General features: G+C 38.4%; 1 protein-coding gene across 1 annotated transcript in view; it reads right to left on the minus strand.

The window, feature by feature from the left end:
• The window catches only part of DNAH8 (dynein axonemal heavy chain 8), a 431463-nt gene that overhangs the window by 123234 nt on the left and 286734 nt on the right, over positions 1 to 21495 (minus strand). Inside the window, exons 62-67 of the mRNA XM_078055380.1 lie at positions 19995 to 20125; positions 15286 to 15439; positions 6427 to 6591; positions 5078 to 5304; positions 3190 to 3308; positions 776 to 879 (exon numbers count right to left, since the gene is read on the minus strand). Coding sequence (XP_077911506.1) covers positions 776 to 879; positions 3190 to 3308; positions 5078 to 5304; positions 6427 to 6591; positions 15286 to 15439; positions 19995 to 20125 — 900 coding nt within the window. The remainder of the gene's footprint in view (positions 1 to 775; positions 880 to 3189; positions 3309 to 5077; positions 5305 to 6426; positions 6592 to 15285; positions 15440 to 19994; positions 20126 to 21495) is intronic.

A 21495-nucleotide genomic window follows, 5' to 3' on the forward strand; every position in this document is an offset into this window, starting at 1 on the left:
TAATATGTATACAGAATATATACATAAACATTTTAAACTTTCAGGAAAATGGTATTTCCACTCTATGTAATTTCTAGAAAATTAACACGGTTCAAGTATGTGTAATGGAATAAGGTCAGAAACCATATCAATGCCCATGTAATGAAAATAAAATAGGTCATGTTTGTTGAGTGTCTACCATACAGTGGGACCATGCTAAGACCCTCTCCTATGCTATCTCTCTCATTTCAGTAACTGGCTACGGGTTGGGATGTAGGTATCCACTCTTAACCGACTCAGTGAGTGGAAGCTGAAAGCAGTCACAGATGGGCAAGTTCACAGATCAAGGAGCAGCATACATATATCCCTATCAACTTGGGAGGAGGATTTTTTTTTTTTAACTCCACCAACAATTCCTCTTAGTTTTTTCCCTCCTCGACACAAACTTCAGATGAGACTTGGGCCATTCTAGAGACTCAGAGCATGCAGGGACCTCAAAGAGAAGACCAAATATAACTTAGGGAGAGGCAAACATTTCACAGACAGATGAGAGAGAACAAAAGATACAGACCCAGAGAAGAAAGAATAGTCTTAGACCAGGTAGGGGAGATAATAATTTAGGTGTCTATTGGTATAAGTCAAACAAAAATACCTAATTGTCATTGTGAACAGTATCTCACTAGAAATAGTCTATGGGTTTATACATTATTTATTTTTCATAACATTTTTAAACAATGCTTTTTATAACGTGGAATACTATTCCTCCCCACTAGTTATACAGTAAATGCCAACTCACTTCATCTGCTTTTACGGAAGCCACCGCCAACTCCTTCTCCTTTACTGCAAGATCCTGAGAGAGCTTAGCCACAGATTCGCTCGCCTCCATAAGCTTATCAAGACCTTTACAAACACACACGCATACACGTTTGCTTAGTATCTGAACATCTCTTCATCCAATATTTGCTCAGGATTTACTACTTCTAAGGCATTGAACCAATATTATTAACAAGCACCAGATATTTATTTATGGACAAATACATATATATGAGGAGCATCGATACTGACCATATCTCTGAGGGTTTCTGCAGCAGGGGGAAGAACACCAACTAGCTAAATTTAAGGGAAGGTCACAATGCCATACTGAGTAAGATTAACTGAGTCAGGAAACTTATGTGACAAACTTAGTGCTCTCCTTGGCTTTGCAAACATCATTTTTAATGATGTAAATATCTTTTTTTTTTTTTTGCCTTTGAATCACACTGCAGCTGGGACAAATGAACAGATAATACAGTCATAGCCATGTGGTTCTCTTTGCTATGAAAATGAAAACAGCTGCTAACACCTGTGCTGCTGGCTCTGTGACTCTCAGCACCACAGAGCACAATAACTGCTTAACAGGATTTTCTCACATTCCAGCTGAGTTCTAGACAGTGGTGTGTCGGTGACTGTTTAGCATCCGAGTCTCTTGGGGGAGAAGGGGCAACACCCATCTGTATGTTTCCCAATTTCCATGGTGTCAGTATTCTCACCAGGGCTGATTTGAAGTTACCAAGAGACTCCCAGTAGCACACCATTCATTATATGTCTACCATACTGATAGAATAGAAATAAATAACCTCAAGAACATTAATAGCAGTAAAATAGAGTAAAAATAACTAAGATGTGATGAATGTTGAGTATTCTTGCCTTTTTCTTTTTTTTAAGGTTTTATTTATTTATTTGACGGAGAGAGAGAAGGAGAGAGCACAAGCAAGGGGGTAGTGGCAGAGGGAGAGGGAGAAGCAGGCTCCACACTGAGCAGGCTGATTCGGGGCTCCAGCCTGATTCGGGGCTCCATCCCAGGACCCCGAGATCATGACCTGAGCTGAAGGCAGACGCTTAACCGACTGAGCCACCCAGGTGACCCTGTCCTTGCCTTTTTCAAATATAATTTACTTAATTGTAAGTTTATAGGATTTAATTTTTAATTAAGGATGTGCTTAATAACCAGATCATAAAATTCCTACGAATTAACAATCAACTCTAGAGCCTACAAGTAGCTCCAGCCCACCACTGATTATAGAGTATCATATGGAAAGCTACAAGAAGGTGAGCCATGAGAAAAACAGAGGACGGTTTCTTCCACAGTGTTTCCATTACTATAACTGCACAGACCTTGGAGCTCAGTTATGCTATGGGATCACATTTTTTGCAGAAAAAGTTTTGGGGGGTGGGATTTTTGCACTTCTTTTTGGACTGTTTGGGCCATAATGCTTTCTGGACATATAATTGTTCCAATTTATACTTTTTCTGCTTACATGTATTGGACATAGAAATCCATTGTTCAGGTAAACTACCTCTTTCAGTTTTGATTTGTCTATTTTTCCTTTTCTTTTGTTAGAAATTTGAGAAGCATTAACATGGCAAAGTTTATGCAAGTGAAGGCAAATTGATTATAATGAAACCAAAAACTGAAATCACGGTCAGTTCCCAAGAGCTGGATTTTCTCCACCTGCAGTTAGCAGCTCAGTGACTATGGGGATTCCTGGCCCAACAGCCTGGACCCAGAATTGGAGGGGCAGGGAAAAAATAGTTCCAGAGAGGAAACAGGCTACCTCCTTTTTTAGATTTTCTTCTACCTGGAAGCTTCTTCTTCTTTTTTTTTTTTTTAAGATTTTATTTATTTATTTGAGAGAAAGAGAGAGTGAGTGAGAGAGCACAAGCAGGGGGAGCAGCAGAGGGAGAGGGAGAAGAAGGCTCCCCACTGAGCATAGAGCCCAATGTGGGGCTTGATCCCAGGACCCCAAGATCATGACCTGATCTGAAGGTAGATACTTAACCAACTGAGCCACCCAGGCACCCCTGCCTGGAAGCTTCTTAACAAGTAAAAGACCCTAACAGCATCCCTCAAAATAATCTATTACTAACAGTAAAGTCAGTATTTTGCTTTTAAACACAATATTCACCAGTGTGGATTCCTATCAAAAAGCCCTTAAAAGATTCGATTCTCCAGGCACATGTGTGACTCAGTCGGTTAAGTGGCTGCCTTCGGCCCAGGTCATGATCTCAGGGTCTGGGGATCGAGCCCCACATGGGGTTCCCTGCTAAGTGGGGAGTCTGCTTCTCCCTCTCCTCCCAGCTTGTGCTCTCTCTCGCTATCTCTCTCTCTCTCTCAAATGCATAAATAAAATCTTAAATAAATAAATAAATAAAAGATTCCATTCTGCTTACCAATATTCATACGTTCAGCTTGTTCATTGATATGTTTCACCTTTTCAGTATAAATGTTTTTATAACCATTTATAAATGAGAGATAAGACTTGGGAGTCACGTGTGCTCTTCGGCGGTATCTGAAAGTAGAATGTAAAAATGATCTTTATCTCTATCATTCTGATGTATTCCTGGAAAGCATCCTACAGATGCTCTTCCCACTGTGGAATCAGTGTAATTCTGAGGGTGATTCACTAGCCAGAGGGCAGGATTTGTGAATGGTTTTCCTAGAGGTGAGGTGGAAAGAACACTAAATATCTGGTGTTTTGACCTTTTGAGGTGTCTTTGACTCAACCCCTATCCCACTCCAGGCTTCTGTTTCCTCATCTGGAAAACTAAGAAAAAAAATCATTGCTGTACACCTGCCAGCATTTTGTGGGGGGAAAAAAAAAAAAAAAAATATATATATATATATATATATATATATATATGGCATATGTAAACACACTTTGTAAACTTTAAGGTTCTATACAAATAGAACAAATAGGTTTATAGGTTATATTTGTATACAAATATACAAATAGGTTCTATACCAGATCTCCTTGAAATCATGGCAGCCACACTTGATTCACATGTTCAACTCACTACGGTTGTAATACAGTAATCCTATTTAACAGTAGAATTAAATAAAAGGAATAATTTTATGCAGGAGAAACTCGAGTCAAAGAAGAGCTCCTCACATACTATAAAATCATTTTACCTTTTAATTAATTTTTCATTTATGGAGTTGTGAAGATTTTTAACATTAAAGAAAAATTTTAAGGACGGGCATTTACGTGACTAGCACTTAAGCATTTGATAAGTATCACATTCAGAATAAACTTCTCCAACCTAAAAGGATATGAAAATTTTGGAAAATATACCAAATTTTTCAAAAATAAAGACACAGGTTTTCGTAGTTGTAAGAAGGTAAAACTTCCCATGGATGACAGTGACAGAAGGAGTTCAAGTTAAATGGAAGGAAAATCTTGCTAACCGTAAGAATACACATGGATCCACCAAGAGGATCTGGAAGGTTATCTAGAACTATTTAAGAGGAGGGGGTTCCTGGGCATAGTTTTCAGTATAGAAAAGGGTCCAGGATAAACATACTTTTGTGAGATAGGAACCCCCTGAAAAATCCATGAAAGTGTTACTCAGACTCTCCAGGTGGAAAAACTCTTTCTGGCAGGTTCAGTGCCCCCAGAAGCCCAAAGATTATGTTGGTCCACCTTTATTCCCGTCTGTCAAATGTACACAGTGACTATCATGATTTGGGAGGGGGAGAAGTTGTATTTTTGAACTGTTGACAACAGTTTTCACATGTGAACACCATTGCTACTTTTAGCCACTGGACTCGCCTACAGTCAATTAAAATTATTTGCCATGAAAACATTGCTAAGACTAAGAGCTGCAAATACAAAACCTAAATGTCCCTTAACATAAGGCAAGAGTGAAACTTTAAAACAGTGTACTTCCTTAATCAAAATAAACAATGCATTTGAATAAGAAACCAATTTTAAACAGTTTATCATGAATTAGTCAAGTCATTTTCCAAAAAAAAAGAAATTAAGCAAATGAAATAAAGTGATTCATTAAGCATCTGTTCCTTTGAGGCCTGGAGGGAAAGAGGTACTTAAGTACAGACACTAGTTCATTTTAAAGTCTCATTGATTTATGCATCATCACTAGTAAATCAAGGCCAGAAAAAAAGTCTATATTTCAATACATCATCACTAGTAAATCAAGGCCAGAAAAAAAGTCTAAGTGCAGCTGGGACTCTGTACCCAATGGATCTGATTGCTGCATGGAATTCCTCTCCGGAGTGAACCCTGGGGTTGCAGCCACAGCCTTAGGGAAAGCCACTCACCGTTGGAAGTAATTTTCACAGCTCTCGGAAACCATGTCATGGAAGAGGCCCATTGTTTCTACGACTTGTCGTTTAGTGTCACTGGAGCAGACAATACTATAGCCTGAAAGGAAATAGGAGGCCACCGCAATCAAGGCCTCCTTTGGCCAGCGACTAAACCAGTCCATGGTGCAACCTGATATCAAGCCAGGAAACTTCAAAGAACGGGCTCGGAACTTCTCACCAACCTGTTGACAGCGAAGTTGGAAAGTGTCAGACACACACAAGGGTTATAATAAATCGGCTCGAGAGAGGTTTAGGCATTCTGAGCCAATGGTGTGACATCACAATTAAAAAAAAAAAAATCTTGGGCTGCATTAATGTATCATTGAAATGTTTAGATGAAGGGGGTAGTATTTCCACACTCTTCCCTGCCCTAAGACTACATTTGCATCATTGGGTTGGATTCTAAAAGCTACCTTAAAGGGGAAAGGGACACACTAGAACTCTTCTAGAGAGAGATGACCAGCACAGTGAAAAGCCTGGATACGAGGACAAGTGAGAGTAGCAGAAGGGGTGGGAGGTGTTTGGTCTACAAAGGAAACAACTTTGGGAATCTGCAAAAACTTTCTCTAAATATCTGAGGAGCGGTATGGAGGGCAGGGAGGGATCGGATTCATTTTACAAGCCGAAACAGAATCACAGGGGAAAAAAAAAAGAGAGACAAAATTCAATTCATTCCATAGAAGACGTCTCTGGGAATTAGATGGTCTAAAAATTAAGTAGGTTGGCTTGTAAGTTAGTGAGACCCGCAGAGCAGAGCTGCCCAATACAACCGTGAGTTCTATATCTGTGCTGTCCAGTATGGTGGCCACAAGCCACTCATAGCTACTGAGCACTTGAAATGGAGCTAATGGGACTGAGGAATTGAATTTTTATTTTTACTTCATTTTAACTAATCAAAATTTAAATGGCCATACATGTCTAATAGCTACTATACTGGATAATACAGTGAGCTAGGGATATTCAGACCTACATCAGGGACATTCTAGACGGTATGTTGATATTGGAGGAAGAGCTGGACAAGACTACATCACCAAATCCCTTACAATTCGAGTAATCTATATCTCTAGGCAATTAATGGAAGTTGTAGGCTATGCAATAATTTCTAATAAAATGGACATTTTAAATGATTACACTTTGGTATGAGATTGCCTGCCTCCAGGGGAGATTGGTGGTAGTAAAGTGTTAATTTCAATTCAGTGTGACAAATGTTAATTTCTGAGCAAATCATCTCATCAGAGAAGGTAAACTATTAAGTACGTTTCAATAAGTAACTCTTCCCACATAAATACAAAGCAACAACTCACTGGAGAGAAGCAGAGAACAACATGCAAGTTCTTCCTTGATCTTGAAATGAAGTACTCATACAGATTATCAAAGGTAGGAGGGTGGCGAGGCAGCTCCTTTTTCATCACCGATATCAGACCTTGGGTGATTTCATCCATCTCATCTCGTGCAAACAGATTGGAGATCTTTGAGAAACAGACAAGACTTGTACTTTACAAGTTCCCCACACTAATTCACTGCCAAAACCTCGTCCTTTCTCCCCCCGACATGTCATCTTTTTTTGTATTTTCTTTCTGCACCTCCACAGTCAAAATCCCTCATTTGCCAGAGATTACCAAGAATACAACTTTTTATTGAGCAGTTTAATCAGGAGGAAATTTTGTTTCCCTCTGCTCCGATAGCTATCACCAAAAAAGTATCTCTCTAGCATTCCAATAATCTCTTTAGAATGTCCAGTGATGCCCTGTGTTCTCTGATTCATAGACAGTCTCAATTCTGGGTCTGAGGTCATTTTTTACTATGTTTGTGTATTTTTTTTCAGGTATAATTGATATACAATATTATATTAGTTTCCAGTGATTCAACATTTGTATATACTGGGCAATGATTACCATATTAAGTCTAGTTACCATCTGTCACCCTATAAAGTTACACAATATTATTGACTACAGTCCCCATGCTATATATTACATCTCCATGACTTCTTTATTTTATAACTGGAAGTTTGTACTTCTTGATCCCCTTTGCTCATCTCACCCACTCCTACTCCAGCAAGTCCCCCTCCATCTGTCAACCACCAATCTGTTCTCTGTATCTAGGAGTCTGGATTTTGTTTTGTTTTTTAGATATCTCATATAAACAAAAGTGTGAAGTATTTGCCTTTCTCTAACTTATTTCACTTAGCTTACTACTCTCAAGGTCTACCCATGTGCTCATGAATGGCAAGATTATATTTTTGGGGGGGGCTAAGTAGTATTCCATTGTGTGTGTGTGTGTGTGTGTACATACATGCCATATCTTCTTTATCCATTTATCCACTGATAGATGTCTGGGTTGTTTCCATACCTTGGCTATTGTAAATATTGCTACAATGAGCAAAGGGTGCATATATCCATTTGAATTAGTGTTTTAATTTTCTTCAGATAGATACCCAGTAGTGGAATTGCTGGATCACATGGTAGTCCTATTTTTAATTTTTTGAGGATCCTCCATACTGTTTTCCAAGTTACCGCATCAGTTTGCATTCCCACCAACAGTGCATGAGGGTTCCGTTTTCTCCACATCCTTACCGAAACTTGTTATTTCTTATCTTTTTGATAACAGCCATTCTGACAGGTGTGAGGTGCTATCTTGTAGTGGTTTTGATTTGCATTTCTCTGACAATTAATGATGTTGAGCATCTTTTAATGTGCCTGTTCTGTATATCTTCTTTGGAAAAATGTATATTCAGATCCTCTGCCTGGAGGATTATTTCAGGGTTTTTTTTGGTATTGAGTTGTAGGAGTTCTTTATATATTTTGAATATTAACCCCTTATCAGATATTCAATTTGCAAATACCTTCTGCCATTCAGTAGGTTGCCTTTTAATTTTGTTGATGGTTTCCTTCACTGTGCAGAAGCATTTTATTTTGATATAGTCCCATTTGTTTCTTTTTCCATTAGTTTCCCTTGCTTTTGGAGTCAAATCCATAAAAACATTGCTAAGACCAATGTCAGGGAGCTTACCACTTATGTTTTCTTCTAGGAGTTTCATGGTTTCAGGTCTTACCTTCAAGTCTTTAATACATTTTGAGTTAATTTTTGTGCATGGTGTGAAGTAGTGGTACAGTTTCCTCCTTCTGCATGCGGCTGTCTAGTTTTCCCAACACCATTTATTGAAGAGATTGTCCTTTCCCCATTGTATATTCATGGCTCCTTTGTCATAAATTAATTGACCGTATACGTGTGGGCTTGTTTCTGAGCTCTCTATTCTGTTTTGTTGATCTATGTGTCTATTTTTATGCCAATATCACATTGTTTTGATTACTATAGCATTGCATTATAGTTTAAAAATCAGAAATCGTGATATTTCCATCTTTGTTCTTTTTTCTCAAGATTGCTTGGCTATTCAGGGTCTTTCATGGTTCCATATAAATTTTAGAATTCTTTGTTCTGTATCTGTGAAAAATGCCATTGGAATTTTGATAGCTATTGCATTGAATTTGTAGATGGCTTTGGGTAGTATGAACATTTTAACAATATTAATTCTTCCAATCCAAGAGCACAAAATATCTTTTCATGTATTTGTATCTTCTTCATTTCTTTCAACAATGTTTTATAGTTTTCAGTGTACAGGTCTTTCACCTCCTTGATTAAATTTATTCTTAGGTATTTTATTCTTTTTTGGATGCAATTGTAAATGGCATTGTTTTCTTAATATCTCTTTCGAATAGCTCATTATTAGTGTATAAAAATGCAACCAATTTCTGTATATTATTCATGTATTCCTGAAACTTTACTGAATTTGTGTATTAGTTCTAATAGTGTTTTGGTGGAATCTTCAGGATTTTCTATTATATAACAGCATGTCATGTGTAAATACTGACAGTCTTCCTTTCCAATTAGGATGACTTTTATTTCTTTGTCTTCCCTAAGAAAAAACTTCCTGTTAAGTGTGATATTAGCTGTGGGTTTGTCATATATGGTCTTTATTATTTTGAGGTACATTCCCTCTGTCCATTCCACATTGTTGAGAGTTTTTAATCATAAATGGATGTTGAAATTTGTCAAGTGCTTTTTTTATGCATCTGTTGTGATGATCATATGATTTTCATCTTTCATTTTGTTAATGTGATGTATTATGTTGATTATGGATGTTGAACTATCCTCACAACCCTTGAGTAAATCCTACTTGATCATGGTGTATGATCCTTTTACTGTATTGTTGAATTCAGTTTGCTATTTTATTGAGCATTTTTGCATCTGTGTTTATCAGGGATATTGGCCTGTAATTCTCTTTTCTTGTGGTATCTTTGTCTTGTTTTGGTATTAGGGTAAGTCTGTCCTTGTAGAATGAGTTTGGAAGTGTTCCCTCCTCTTCAATTTTTTAGAAGAGTTTGAGAAAAACAGGTACTAACTCTTTTTTCAGTGTTTGGTAGAATTTTCCTGTAAAGCCTCTGGGCCTGGAATTTTGTTGGCAGGTTTTTGATTACTGATTCAACATCTTATTAGTAATTAGTCTATTCGGATTTCCTATTTCTTCATGATTTGGTCTGGGAAGATTTTAAGTTTCTAGAAATGTATCCATTTCTTCTAGGTTACCCAATTTGTTGACATATAATTGTTTGTAGCAGTCTCTTACGATCCCTTGTATTTCTTTGATATCAATTGTAACTTCACCTCTTTCATTTCTGATTTTATTTGAGTCCTCCCTCTTTATTTCCTGTTTAGTCTAGCTAAGGGTTTGTCCATTTTGTCTACCATTTCAAAGAACCAGTTCTTAGTTTCGTTGATTTTTTTTCTATTGTCTTTTTAATCTCTATTTCCACTCTGATCTTTATTATTCCCTTATTTCTACTAACTTTGGGCTTTTTATTTCATTTTCTAGTTCCTGCAGGTGTAAAGTTAAATTCTCTATTTGAGATTTCTCTTGTTTCTTGAGGTAGGTCTATATTGCTATGAACTTCCTTCTAAAAACCACATTTGCTGCACTGCATGTTTTGGTATGTCACATATGTTTTCATTTATTCTAGGTATTTTTTTATTTCTCCTTTGATTTCTTCTATGATCCAGTAATTATTCAGTAACATGTTGTTTAATCTCCACTTATTTGTAGTCTTTGCAGTTTTCTTCTTATAATTGATTCTTAGTGTCATACAATTGTGGTCTAAAAAGATGCTTAATATGACTTCAATCTTCTGGAATTCATTAAGACTTGTTTTGTGGTCAGGGCGCCTAGGTGGCTCAGTCGTTAAGCATCTGCCTTCGGCTCAGGTCATGATCCCAGGATCCTGGGATCAAGCCCCACATCGGGCTCCCCGCTTTGCGGGGGGGCTGCTTCTCCCTCTCCCACTCCCCCTGCTTGTGTTCCGTCTCTCGCTGTGTCTCTCTCTGTCAAAAAAAAAAAAAAAAAAAAAGACTTGTTTTGTGGCCTAACATATGATCTACCCTTGAGAATGTTCCATGTGTACTTGAGAAGAGTGTGTGTTCTGCTGTTTTGGGATGGAATGTCCTATATGTATATCTATTAAATCCACATAGTCTAGCATATCGTTTAAGGCTGATATTTCCTTAATGATTTTCTATCTTGATGATCTATCCATTGATGTAAGTGGGGTGTTAAAGTCCCCTACTATTATTTCATTGCTGTTAATTTCTCCTTCTAGATCTGTTAATACTTGTTTTATATATTTTGGTGCTCCTATGTTTGGTTCGTATACATTTGTAGATGTTATATCTCCTTTCTGGATTGACTCTTTATCATTATATAGTGCCTTCTTTGTCTTTTGTTACTGTCTTTGTTTTAAAGTGTATTCTGTCTGATCTGAATACAGCTATACCAGCTTTCTTTTCATTTCCATTGGCATGGGATCTCTTTTTCCGTCCCTTCACTGTCAGTCTGTGTCCTTACTTCTGAAGTGGGTCTCCGTAGGCAGCACATAGATAGGTCTTTTTTTTTTTTTAAATCCATTCGGCCACCTTTATCTTTGATTAGATAATTTAGTCCACTTAAATTTAAAGTAGTTTTTGATGGGTATGTACTTAGTGCCATTTTGTTAATTGTTTTTTGGCTGCTTTCATAGTTCCCTTCTGTTCCTTTCTTCTTCTCTTTCTCTCATCCCTTCTGGTTTGATTACTTTCTTCAGTGTTATGTTTTGATTCCTTGCTCATTTTCTTTTGAGTGTTTACTATAAGTTTTTGCTTTGTTGTTACTGCAGCTTCACTTTATCATTTTATATATTTAACTATTTTAATTTGATAGAAACTTAAATTTCAATACACTCCAAAATTCTACAGTTTTATTACTTTCCCCCACATTTTATGTTTTTGATGTCACATTTTACATCTTTTTATATCCCTTAACTGATTATTATCATTTTAGTTAATTTTATCACCTTTACCTTTACTACCTTCATAGTAGTTTTAGTAGTTTGATAAGTAATTAATCCATTCCCTTTACTATATATTTTTATTCTTCTGTGCTTTCTTGCTATTAATTAGTGCCATTTCTTTTCAGCATAAAGAAGTTCTTTTAACATTTCTTGTAAAGCTGGTTTAGTAGAGATGAACTCCTTTAGCTTTTACTAACCTGAAAAACTATTTATCTCTCTTTCAGTTCTGAATAGTAACTTTGCTGGATAGAGTATTCTTGGTTGGAAGTATTTTTTCCTTTTAGCACTTTGAATATATTGTGCCACTCACTTCTGGCCTGCAAGATTTCTGCTGGGAAATCAGCTGATAACTTTATGGAATTTTCCCTTATCTGTAACAATTTTTTTCTCTTGTTGCTCTTAAGATTCTCTCTTTATCTTTAACCTTTGATATTTTAATTATAATGTGTCCTGACATGAATATCTTGGGTTCATTTTATTTGGAACTTGGGGCTTCCTGGCCCTGGATGTCTGTTTCCTTCCCCAGGTTAGGCAAATTTTCAGCCATTATTTCTTCAAATAAGTTTTGTCTCCCTTTTTCTCTCTCTTCTCCTTTGGGGCCCCCACAATGCAAATTTTATTCCACTTGAGGTTGTCCCATATATCCCTTAAGTTATCTTCATTAAATTTCTTTTTCTTTTTGCTGCTCTGATTTTCATTACTTTGTCTTCCAGCTTGCTGATCTGTTTCACTTCTTCCAGTCTGCTGTTGAACCCTTCCTGTGTATTTTTTCAGTTCAGTTATTGTAATTCTTCAGCTCTGTGACCTCTATTTGGTACTTTCTTATGTTGTCAGTATCTTTATTAAAGTTTTCACTGTGTTCATCCATTCCCCTCATGAGTTCAGTAAGCATCTTTAGGACCATTACTTTGAATCCCTTATCAGGTAGATCACTTATCTCCATATCATCAAGGTCTTTTTCTGAGGTTTTTGTCTTTCATTTGGAACATATTTCTCTGTTTCTTCATTTTGCTTGACTCTCTATGTTTGTTTCTGTGAGGCAAAACAGCTACCTCTCCTAGTCTTGAAGAAGTGGTCTTATGTAGGTGATGGACCTTATTCAACTTTGCCCTAGCTCTTGGTTGTGTCACAAAACTTTTTGATTATCCAAACCACCTGATTTATTATTGATATGCCCCTGTTGCTGAGGGTGCACCAAGACCAGTCAGGGTTCCAAGGGGGAGGAATCTCATTTAGTACCTAGTTTTAGGTTGACTGGAATCTAGAACCTCAGGCAACAGCTTTTATGCAAATACATACAGTCCTGTATGGCCCCAGTCACAATCCCTGCTGTCCTCCAGACTAGGAAGTCTCTCCAGATCGCAAAAGTTGGGGCTCCAGACAAATATATAAACTCCTTTCCAGGAGGTCTTGTTGAGCTATAACAAGGCCAAGGGGTTGTGGAAGGATGGTGTCTTCCTGCTTACATTCCCTTTGAGTGTCTCCTCAACCTCTAGATGTGTGGGAAACCTAAAGCCTGTCCCTCTGGCAGAAGCTCCAACCTAAGTAAATAGGCCTTTTTCACAGGAAGACTGGGGTTGTGTTTCAGTCTGCTGTCTGTGCAGTGTCCTGGGTGTGGTGGCCTGCCAAGAAATGTCTTTCCAACTGTTACATTCCTGTGGAGCTCAGGAATGCCAGTCCCCTTGGCCACCAGCATGAGCCAATCAAGGGGCATCCCCATGTAGATTGCCTGTGCCTGCTGGCTTTAACTAGGCAGTTGGAGAGTGTATAAGATGGGCATACTTGCCAACTTCAGAAAAGCAGCCAGAAAATATTTTAACTGCATGCTCCCATGGGCTTCAGGACTGCAGCAAGTGAGTGTCTTATTTGAGTGTATGCACCAGCTGTAGACTGGAGTAGAAGAATGTTTCCACCTTTTGCACTTGCCAGCCCCACCCAAGGAAAGAGAGTGTCACAACCACCCGTGCTTGCTGACCTTACCTAGGGAGCAGGTGAATGCCACATTCATGCTCACCTGCCCCAGCCAGGGAGCAGGGGAGTGCCACAACCACCCATGCTTTCCAACTTCAACAAGGTAGTGGGATAGTACTGACTACTCACTCACCCCTGCCTGTCTTAGTAAGGTGGCAGGAGGGTGCTTTGTCCAAGCTTGCTCACCTGTGCAAGCAGGGTAGGTAGAAAGTGCAAAACTGGCATCCACCAGCAACTCCATCTCTGGGGAGAGTTTCAACTGTCCCCTGACCCTTCCAGTTGATACTTTAAGATTAGCAAATGAATCTTCCTCACATACAATCTAGGCATTTTTCAAAGTGCTGGGGTTTTTTGTTTGTTTGTTTGTTTGTTTGCTTGGCTGGGTCTTGGGATAAGACTATATTGGGAGCCCTTTAGTAGTGAATCTCACTCTCTTATAGCACTTTGGGTCACTAGATGTCAGCCCCGTTGGTTTTCTTTTCTTTTTTTTTTTTTTTTTTTTTTGCCCTATTGGTATTCTAAGCCAGACATTTTGGGGGCTTGTCTCTCTGGTGTATATTCCAGGGGTTGGGGTGCCTGATGTGAGGCACCAACCCCTCACTCCTTATTTGTGAGAGCCCTCCCTATTGCATGTCACTGTGCTGAGGGTGAGGTTTTTGGCAAGACTGTGTCTCTCCTACCTATCTTGATGTGGTCTTTTTATCCTTTGTTGTGGAGAAGCAACTTATCTAGTTTTCGGATCTTTTTCAGAGGGAAATAATCCATATATAGATGTAGATTTGGTGCTGCCATGGGAGGAGGTGAATTCAGGATTTTCCTATGCCACCATCGTGCAGAAGTCCTCTCTCCAAGGTAGTTAAGTAGCTCATGCAGCAGCAAGCATTGATAGACACCACTGAGCAGGGAAGAGTTAACACAGTGAGCCCGATTTTGAGAAGTGTATGCTTGCAGGGCTAGCACTTGGCCATCGTCTGGGAACTTGGTTTTTGAATGTCTCCTCCATTACTAATTGAAAAGGTTGTTCTGTGCCTGGATTGTTTACACAAACATTGTGATATATGGTGAACATCTGCTTTCCTTCTGGGAGTCTGGAGTTTTGGCAGTAGTGTCTAGGCAGGGAGGGACAACCAGACCAGCCCCCAGTAAAACTGCTGAACTCGGAATCTCCAACAGGGTTCCCTGAATGGAAACACAGCATACGAGTGACCGCACTTCACCACTGGAGGGGATGCACATTCTGTATGACCCTTTTGGTGAGAACATAGGAAGCCTGCACATGGATTTCTCCAGATTCCACCTGATGTGTCTTTTTCTATATTGATCTGGCTGTGAATCCTTGTTGTGTTGCTGTCATAAATCTTAGACATGAGTACAACTGGATGTTGAGGCCCATGAGTCCTTCTAATGAAGTACCAATCATGTGAGTGATCATGGGAGTGCTGACAGAGGTGGTGTCAGAAGTGATGACCAAACATCTGCTTAGAGCTGGCAGAACTCTTTCCTCTCTTTTATACTCCTGACTGTTAGATAGATAGTGTGATTCTTCTCAAATAAATTACAGGACCAAATTGAAGACTGATGAAATAAGTAAGCAATCATATTTAAAATGGAACAAAGCATACAAAAAATCTGGAAGTAGACAGCATTCATTTCTCACAGGTAGTTTTAAACAAAAATCTACCACATCTTACATATTAATCATTTCTAAAATGAAAAATGAATGTTAAGTGGCCTCACTTGTGAAGGATTGCTGCTTTTTCTGTCCAAATATAATTTACATTTTTAAAATATGAGCTTTTTTCTACTTTTGAGACCTACCTCTCCTGAAGATAACAGGTTGTTAAGATATTCTAGAAATGCCTCATCTTTTATTTCATTGTCTGTAAAGATGAAGGTGATACCTTTTCCATCAGCACCAGCAACTTTGTACAGACCTTTTAAGTCATCTGTTAGATTATTCACATTATAAGACCTAAAAAGGGTGGTAGGAAATTTAAAATTTAAAAATATATGTAGTCATAATTTGTCTCAGAAGACAATATAACCCATGGTAATTAGAGCATACTCTGCACCTGCCCCAAGAGATATTAAGTAAGAGTGCCTGCTAAAAAACACAGAGGTTAGAGTGAAATAGTTACGTTACTGTTCAAAGCAAGTATGTTTTATTTAATGTGAGAAGTGAGAAATGGGAATTCACCAGAAGTGACTCATGAAGAGTAATTAGAAATTCAGAAATGAACTTTTATTCTCAGCAAGCTGACAGTCTTTCACAACAGATTTTGCCCAAGTGAATATACGTATAATATTTAAAACTAATCTGAAACTTGGATGAGTTTGGATTGGTAAGAAAGTCAAGATAAATTATAAATAAAATTAGCAATAAATTATATATAGTGGTAATTTGTGTATCTCATTAAGTGGCTAAATACAGAGACAGCCTACAGAAGAACATGCATTATGCAATGTGATATAAATAATTGAAATGTTATAATTATGTAGCTACAGCTTATGACAAGAAGATCTTGGTCTTTGCTTTTCTGTTTACTGTGTTTCCTACTAAATATATATGCTCCTGGAGATGATGTGATGTGCAGAAATAAAGCAGACATTTTCTGAAGTGTTGTGTATAAATCCTCATGAGTAAATTGACAAAACAGACACCTCACTTGAAAGAGGTTGTATGGTACAAGTCATAGGGAGTTGTGTGTAAGCCACAGGCATTAGAACCAGAAGGACCTGTGTTCAAATCCCCATTCTGCAGCTTTGGAAATGTTCCTTTACATTCCTCAGCTTCTGTTTCCTCCTCTGCAAAATGAAGATAATATCTGTTTGTAAAAGCTGCAGTGGGCATTAGAGATGACTCGGTTTAAGGGCACTCAAATGAATAAATAGCTGATTTTAATCTAGGAGGACCAGTTATCCCCTTCTGAGTGGCACTACAGTAAAATGTCTTGTAGACTTGGACAAAAGGAACTCCATTGAAGGGAAAATATACATGCCTTTCAAAATAATTGCCAAAGGGGTCATTCGTTAGAAGGAGAAACTGGTAAGATTTGCTGAGATGTAGTTTGATTTCTGGAAACCACTCTGGATTTCCTCCTCTTTGCCTTGCCTCTACTTCTCACTCTCTTGCAAGCAAGTCCCCTTCCTCAATGTTGGGAGACCCCAGCATTCTTCCCTTAGCCATCTTTTCTTCTCGCTATGTGCCCTACTCATGCTCCTTGTTACCTTAAAATTGTTCTCTCCACTGAGACTTCTGTGCTGACATCTCCAGGAGCCAGCCACTCCTGAACTCCACACCGATGAGTCTAATAAACTACGGAAACCGTGTGTTCTGCAAACATCTCACTCTCTGCATGTACTGGACTGAATTCTCATTTTACCTCCCCCCCCTTAAAACTGGTCATTTGTTTATTTGTTCAACACGTATTTTTATGTGTTGGTTCAAAGAACCCACTTGATAGTAATGGTAGATAGGACAAAGTTTACGATGGTCCATCCTCAGGTTGCTTACAGCCTAGTGAAGGAGACAGAGGAGTGAACAAGGATTTTTACAGTGCAGCGTGATAAATACCACTAGAGAAACTAGGTGTGTCATTCTAGACTTTCTTCTTTCCTCTTCTTCACCCGATATCCGATCAGTTGCTAAGTCCTATCAATATACTAGAGACTATAAAGTCCTACTTTAAATTGTCCCCTCTGACTCCTCTCTCCTTCCCTTCACCTTCCCTGCTGTTTTAAAATGTTTCCAGGAAGCTTTTTAGTCAGGTATTGTAAGACACCCAGACATGGAAAGGACTGTCATGAAGGAAGAAGCCTATACTCACAGATCCCGAGAAACAGGAGGGGATATGCCACACCACATAGGGCTGCATGGGGAAGCTTCAGGGTCAGTCAGGATGTGGAAGGAGCGACAGCAACCCAGGGCAACAGCCTTTACTGTGGTTTCCATGAGAAAGGCAAAGGTAGGCAGGCTAAGCAGATTTAGGATTGGCTTGTTTGAATAATTTCAACGGGCCCCAGGGCATAGATGCTGTCCCTAGTTACTGGTCCTTGGCTCTTGGGTGATTAGAGCAGAGCAATATTGCTTCCTGGTGGAGAAAGCCAGATAGACGTGGTGGTTCAGAGTATGAGCTCTGGAGTGGTTGGTTTACCTATGAAAGGCACACTACTGGAGCAAGCCATTAGCTGTCTCTAAGAACTGGCTTGCCCTGGGAGGGGCAGTCAGCAGGACCCCAGTGCCAGAGCATCAAGAATACAGAAAACAGGAAAATACTGTTAACACTCTGGTAAACTGGAGGACTGTATGTCCCATCTAAGGAGGCATGTTGCTTAGGTCCAGGCACCTGGGACGTAGGCACAGTGTTGCCAGATCTTCCAACTGTGTCAAGAGAAGTCAGAAACCCTTTTTTTGTGTGTGTGTGTGAAACCTCCCAATTTTTAAAGGTTGACAACTGATTAATTTAATTAACCTCTAGATATTTGATGCTTCATATTTTTTTAACTGCTCTTGTAATTTGTACCCTGTTAAATTTTTTATCTATGTAGTGTGTATAAATTGTTAATTTAAAAAGTGACCTAAAATTTATGAGGAACTACAAAAGGCCAAATATTCAAGACAGTCCTGAAGAAGAACAACAAAGTTGTTCAAGATATATTAAAACTACAGTGGGCGCCTGGGTGGCTCAGATGGTTAAGCGTCTGCCTTCGGCTCAGGTCGTGATCCCAGGGTCCCGGGATCGAGTCCCGCATTGGGCTCCCTGCTAGGTGGGGAGCCTGCTTCTCCCTCTGCCTCTGCCTCTCCCTCTCTCTCTCTGACTCTCATGAATAAATAAACATTAAAAAAAAAAAAAACAACTACAGTAATTAAGACAGTTGGTAATAGTACAAAGATAATTAAATCAGTGGAACAGACTATAGTCACAGACATCAGTTGATTGATGGGGAAGAAATGACACTGTAATGTGTCAGGAAAAACATGACCTTTTCAATAATGGAGTTGGAGTGATTGGATATCTATATTGAAAAATACAATCTCAACTCCTACCTCAGATTTTAGAAGAAAATAAATTCTAGATGGGTTATAATTCTATATGTAAAAAAAGTACATTTTATTTGCAAATGCAAATGAAATCACAGGAGAATATCTTCATAGGTAAACAAAGGTAAACAAATATTTTTTAACAGAATACAAAGAGCACTAAAATTAAAAAAAATTGATAACTTAAGTTGGCTAATTGAACATAATAAAAAAATGTAGCCTAGACAGAAAAATAATAATAAAATAAAAGATCCACCAAGGGGCACATGGGTGGCTCAGTTGGTTAAGCATCTGCCTTTGACTCAGGTCATTATCTCAGGGTCCCGGGATCAAGTTCTGAGTGGGGGTTCCCTGCTCAGTGGGGAGTCTGCTTCTCCCTCTCCCTCTGCCCCTCCCCACTACTCATGCGTGCATGCTCACGCATTCCCTCTCTCTCTCTCAAATAAATAAATAAAATCTTAAAAAAAAAAAAAAAGTAAAATCCACCGGGAGTGAAAAGGCAAGCCAACAACTTGGAGAAGATATATGTAGTACACACTCTGACAACAAAATTATATCCAAAACATATATATAAAGAACTCCTAAAAATCAATAAGAGAAAGAATCACACCCTAATTGAAAAAAAAAAAAAAGAAGCAACAAAGGAATAACACAGATATTTCACAAAAGAGACTGTCCAAATGGCCAATAAGAAGTGAAAATGTGCTCAACATTCACCATGGAAAATGCAAACGGAAGCCACAGAGCCATACCACTACCCATCCACCAGAATTGCTAAAGTGAGAAAGACTCACGGTGCCAAAGGTGCACCAGGATGAGGAGCAACTGAGACCCTCATGAACCGTTGGTGGAAGTGTAAGTAGAACCACTGTGGAAAACAATTCTCCAGATGGACTAAACCTGAATATATGTACACTCCATACCCAGCAGTTCTATCTCCGGAAGTACACTCCGTCATGTGCAAGAATATTCATTACAGCTCTACTTGCCAAAAAATCCTCACAAATATTTATCAACAGCACAACGGGTAACAAATTGTGGTAATATGTGAGAAAGTGGAGGGCTATACAGCAATAAGAATGAACAAACTATGAGTACAGGCAGCATCATGGATGAAACAAGCAACAGAACCTGGACACAAAAGAGTAGATCCCATAGCATTTGATGGATAGAAAGTTCAAGAATAGGTAAAACTAAGTGGGTTTAGAAGTCAGAATATGGTGAACCTTGGGAGGGTAATGACTGGGACAGGACTTGAGGGGTGCTTCCGGGGTGCTGATATTTTATTTCTTCATCTGTAGGCTAAAGACCGAGGTGTACTTACTTTGTAACACCCATGATTTGTGTACATCTCCTTAAATAATTTACACTTAAATAAAAAGTTAGCTTAAAAAATATACCAAATTGTTGTATTTTTTAAGTGAACATTTTACTTCAGAGAAATTAATAATAGAAAAATATATTGCTGTGTTTTATTTCACCTTACCTGGTTAATGTAATCTGGAATATTTGATATCCAGCTATAAAAGACGCCAATCTCGAAAGACTTTGTTTTCCTGAACCACCGACACCCACCAGCAGTGCATTTCCACATGATGTTCGAATTATTCGTGAAATCTGTTTGGAAATAAAATGGTATGTATTTAAAAATAGAATTCAACTCTTCACATTTTCTTGCACTACATGAGTCCAATTTTGAACATATGCTTGTAGACTACGTTAGACTTTTTCTTTTAATGGGATATGTCGGAGTTTTTTTAAATTAATGTCTCCTATTGATTTAGTCAACTCAAATTCTTTTCCTTGCCCATCAGCAAAGAGAGAACAAATGGGCTTTCCTATCTCCTATTTCAAAGCCATTCTGTGTGTGTGTGTGTGTGTGTGTGTGTGTGTGTGTGTGTGTGTAATTTTATTATTTTCGGACTCAATGCATGATGGAGATGCTCTTCCCAATCTGCAGAAAGTTTAGGATTGTCTGCTTATTATTCAGTCTAACACACTGAACTAGATAGACACCTAGCTCTACAATGAATACTACCTATATTGTATCTCTGCCAATGAAAAAAAAATTTTAAGTACCAAAATTCTACTTACAAGGGAGGCAAGAAGGCATTTGTAGAAAAAGACTTAGACTTTAGCCTTGTGTTGCTTTTCTATGGCTGATTTCCTCAATAAGGCTGGAATTGTGGTTCACCTCATATGCAGGCCGATTGAAGACATTGCTAAAAAACTGCCTTTTACATTAATATCACTGATTAAGATGAAAGTCTAGATGGATCACTAAATTCATTATCACCACAAAAAAGTTTTTTTTTTAAATGGAAGTTTTACAGGTGGCAGATAGTAAAAACACTTTGCATTAATTCTATCATTATATTTTTTAATATGTTAATCACTTGGGTCCCAGGCCCCCAAGAGCCACAGTGAGTACTCAATAATTACTTGTTGAGTAGATGAATGTGAAACAGCCCTAGGACATCTGGAAAGTCACCAACTTTGGGGAAGACCAACGTATAATAAACACAGAGCAAGCTGCCTCTTTATCAAACCTCCTGACACTGTTCAGACTTCCCGTAGAAACTCCTTTTCAATCTATACATGACACAAACAAATGGCTCTTTTCTGTAGCCTTTCAGACTTGGATCAAACCATGCTCCTCTGGGTGTTGCCTCTAACTGGTTTCTGTTTTTATACCAGTCCTGTGCATCTACCTTACTCCTTCCTCATCAGTTTGCCCATAATCTGTAAGCCAATCATGAAATTGACATTTTTAAAAAGCATCAAGTTTTCCTCCATGGGGAAGGGAACAGGATTCCCATTATATCAAAATAAAATTTGAAGAGGGACTATTTCTTCACAGGGTTCTCTAGCTTACTTTCTAGAAAGGAAAAACTCTGATTCGATGTGTCAACAGCTCTGAATACAAAACCCATCAATTAGCCCTTGAAAGCATTTGCTGTCCTGTATGTGGATTCAGCTAAGGAGTT

This window comes from Halichoerus grypus, chromosome 9, assembly GCF_964656455.1.
Source record: "Halichoerus grypus chromosome 9, mHalGry1.hap1.1, whole genome shotgun sequence".
NCBI lineage: Eukaryota > Metazoa > Chordata > Mammalia > Carnivora > Phocidae > Halichoerus > Halichoerus grypus.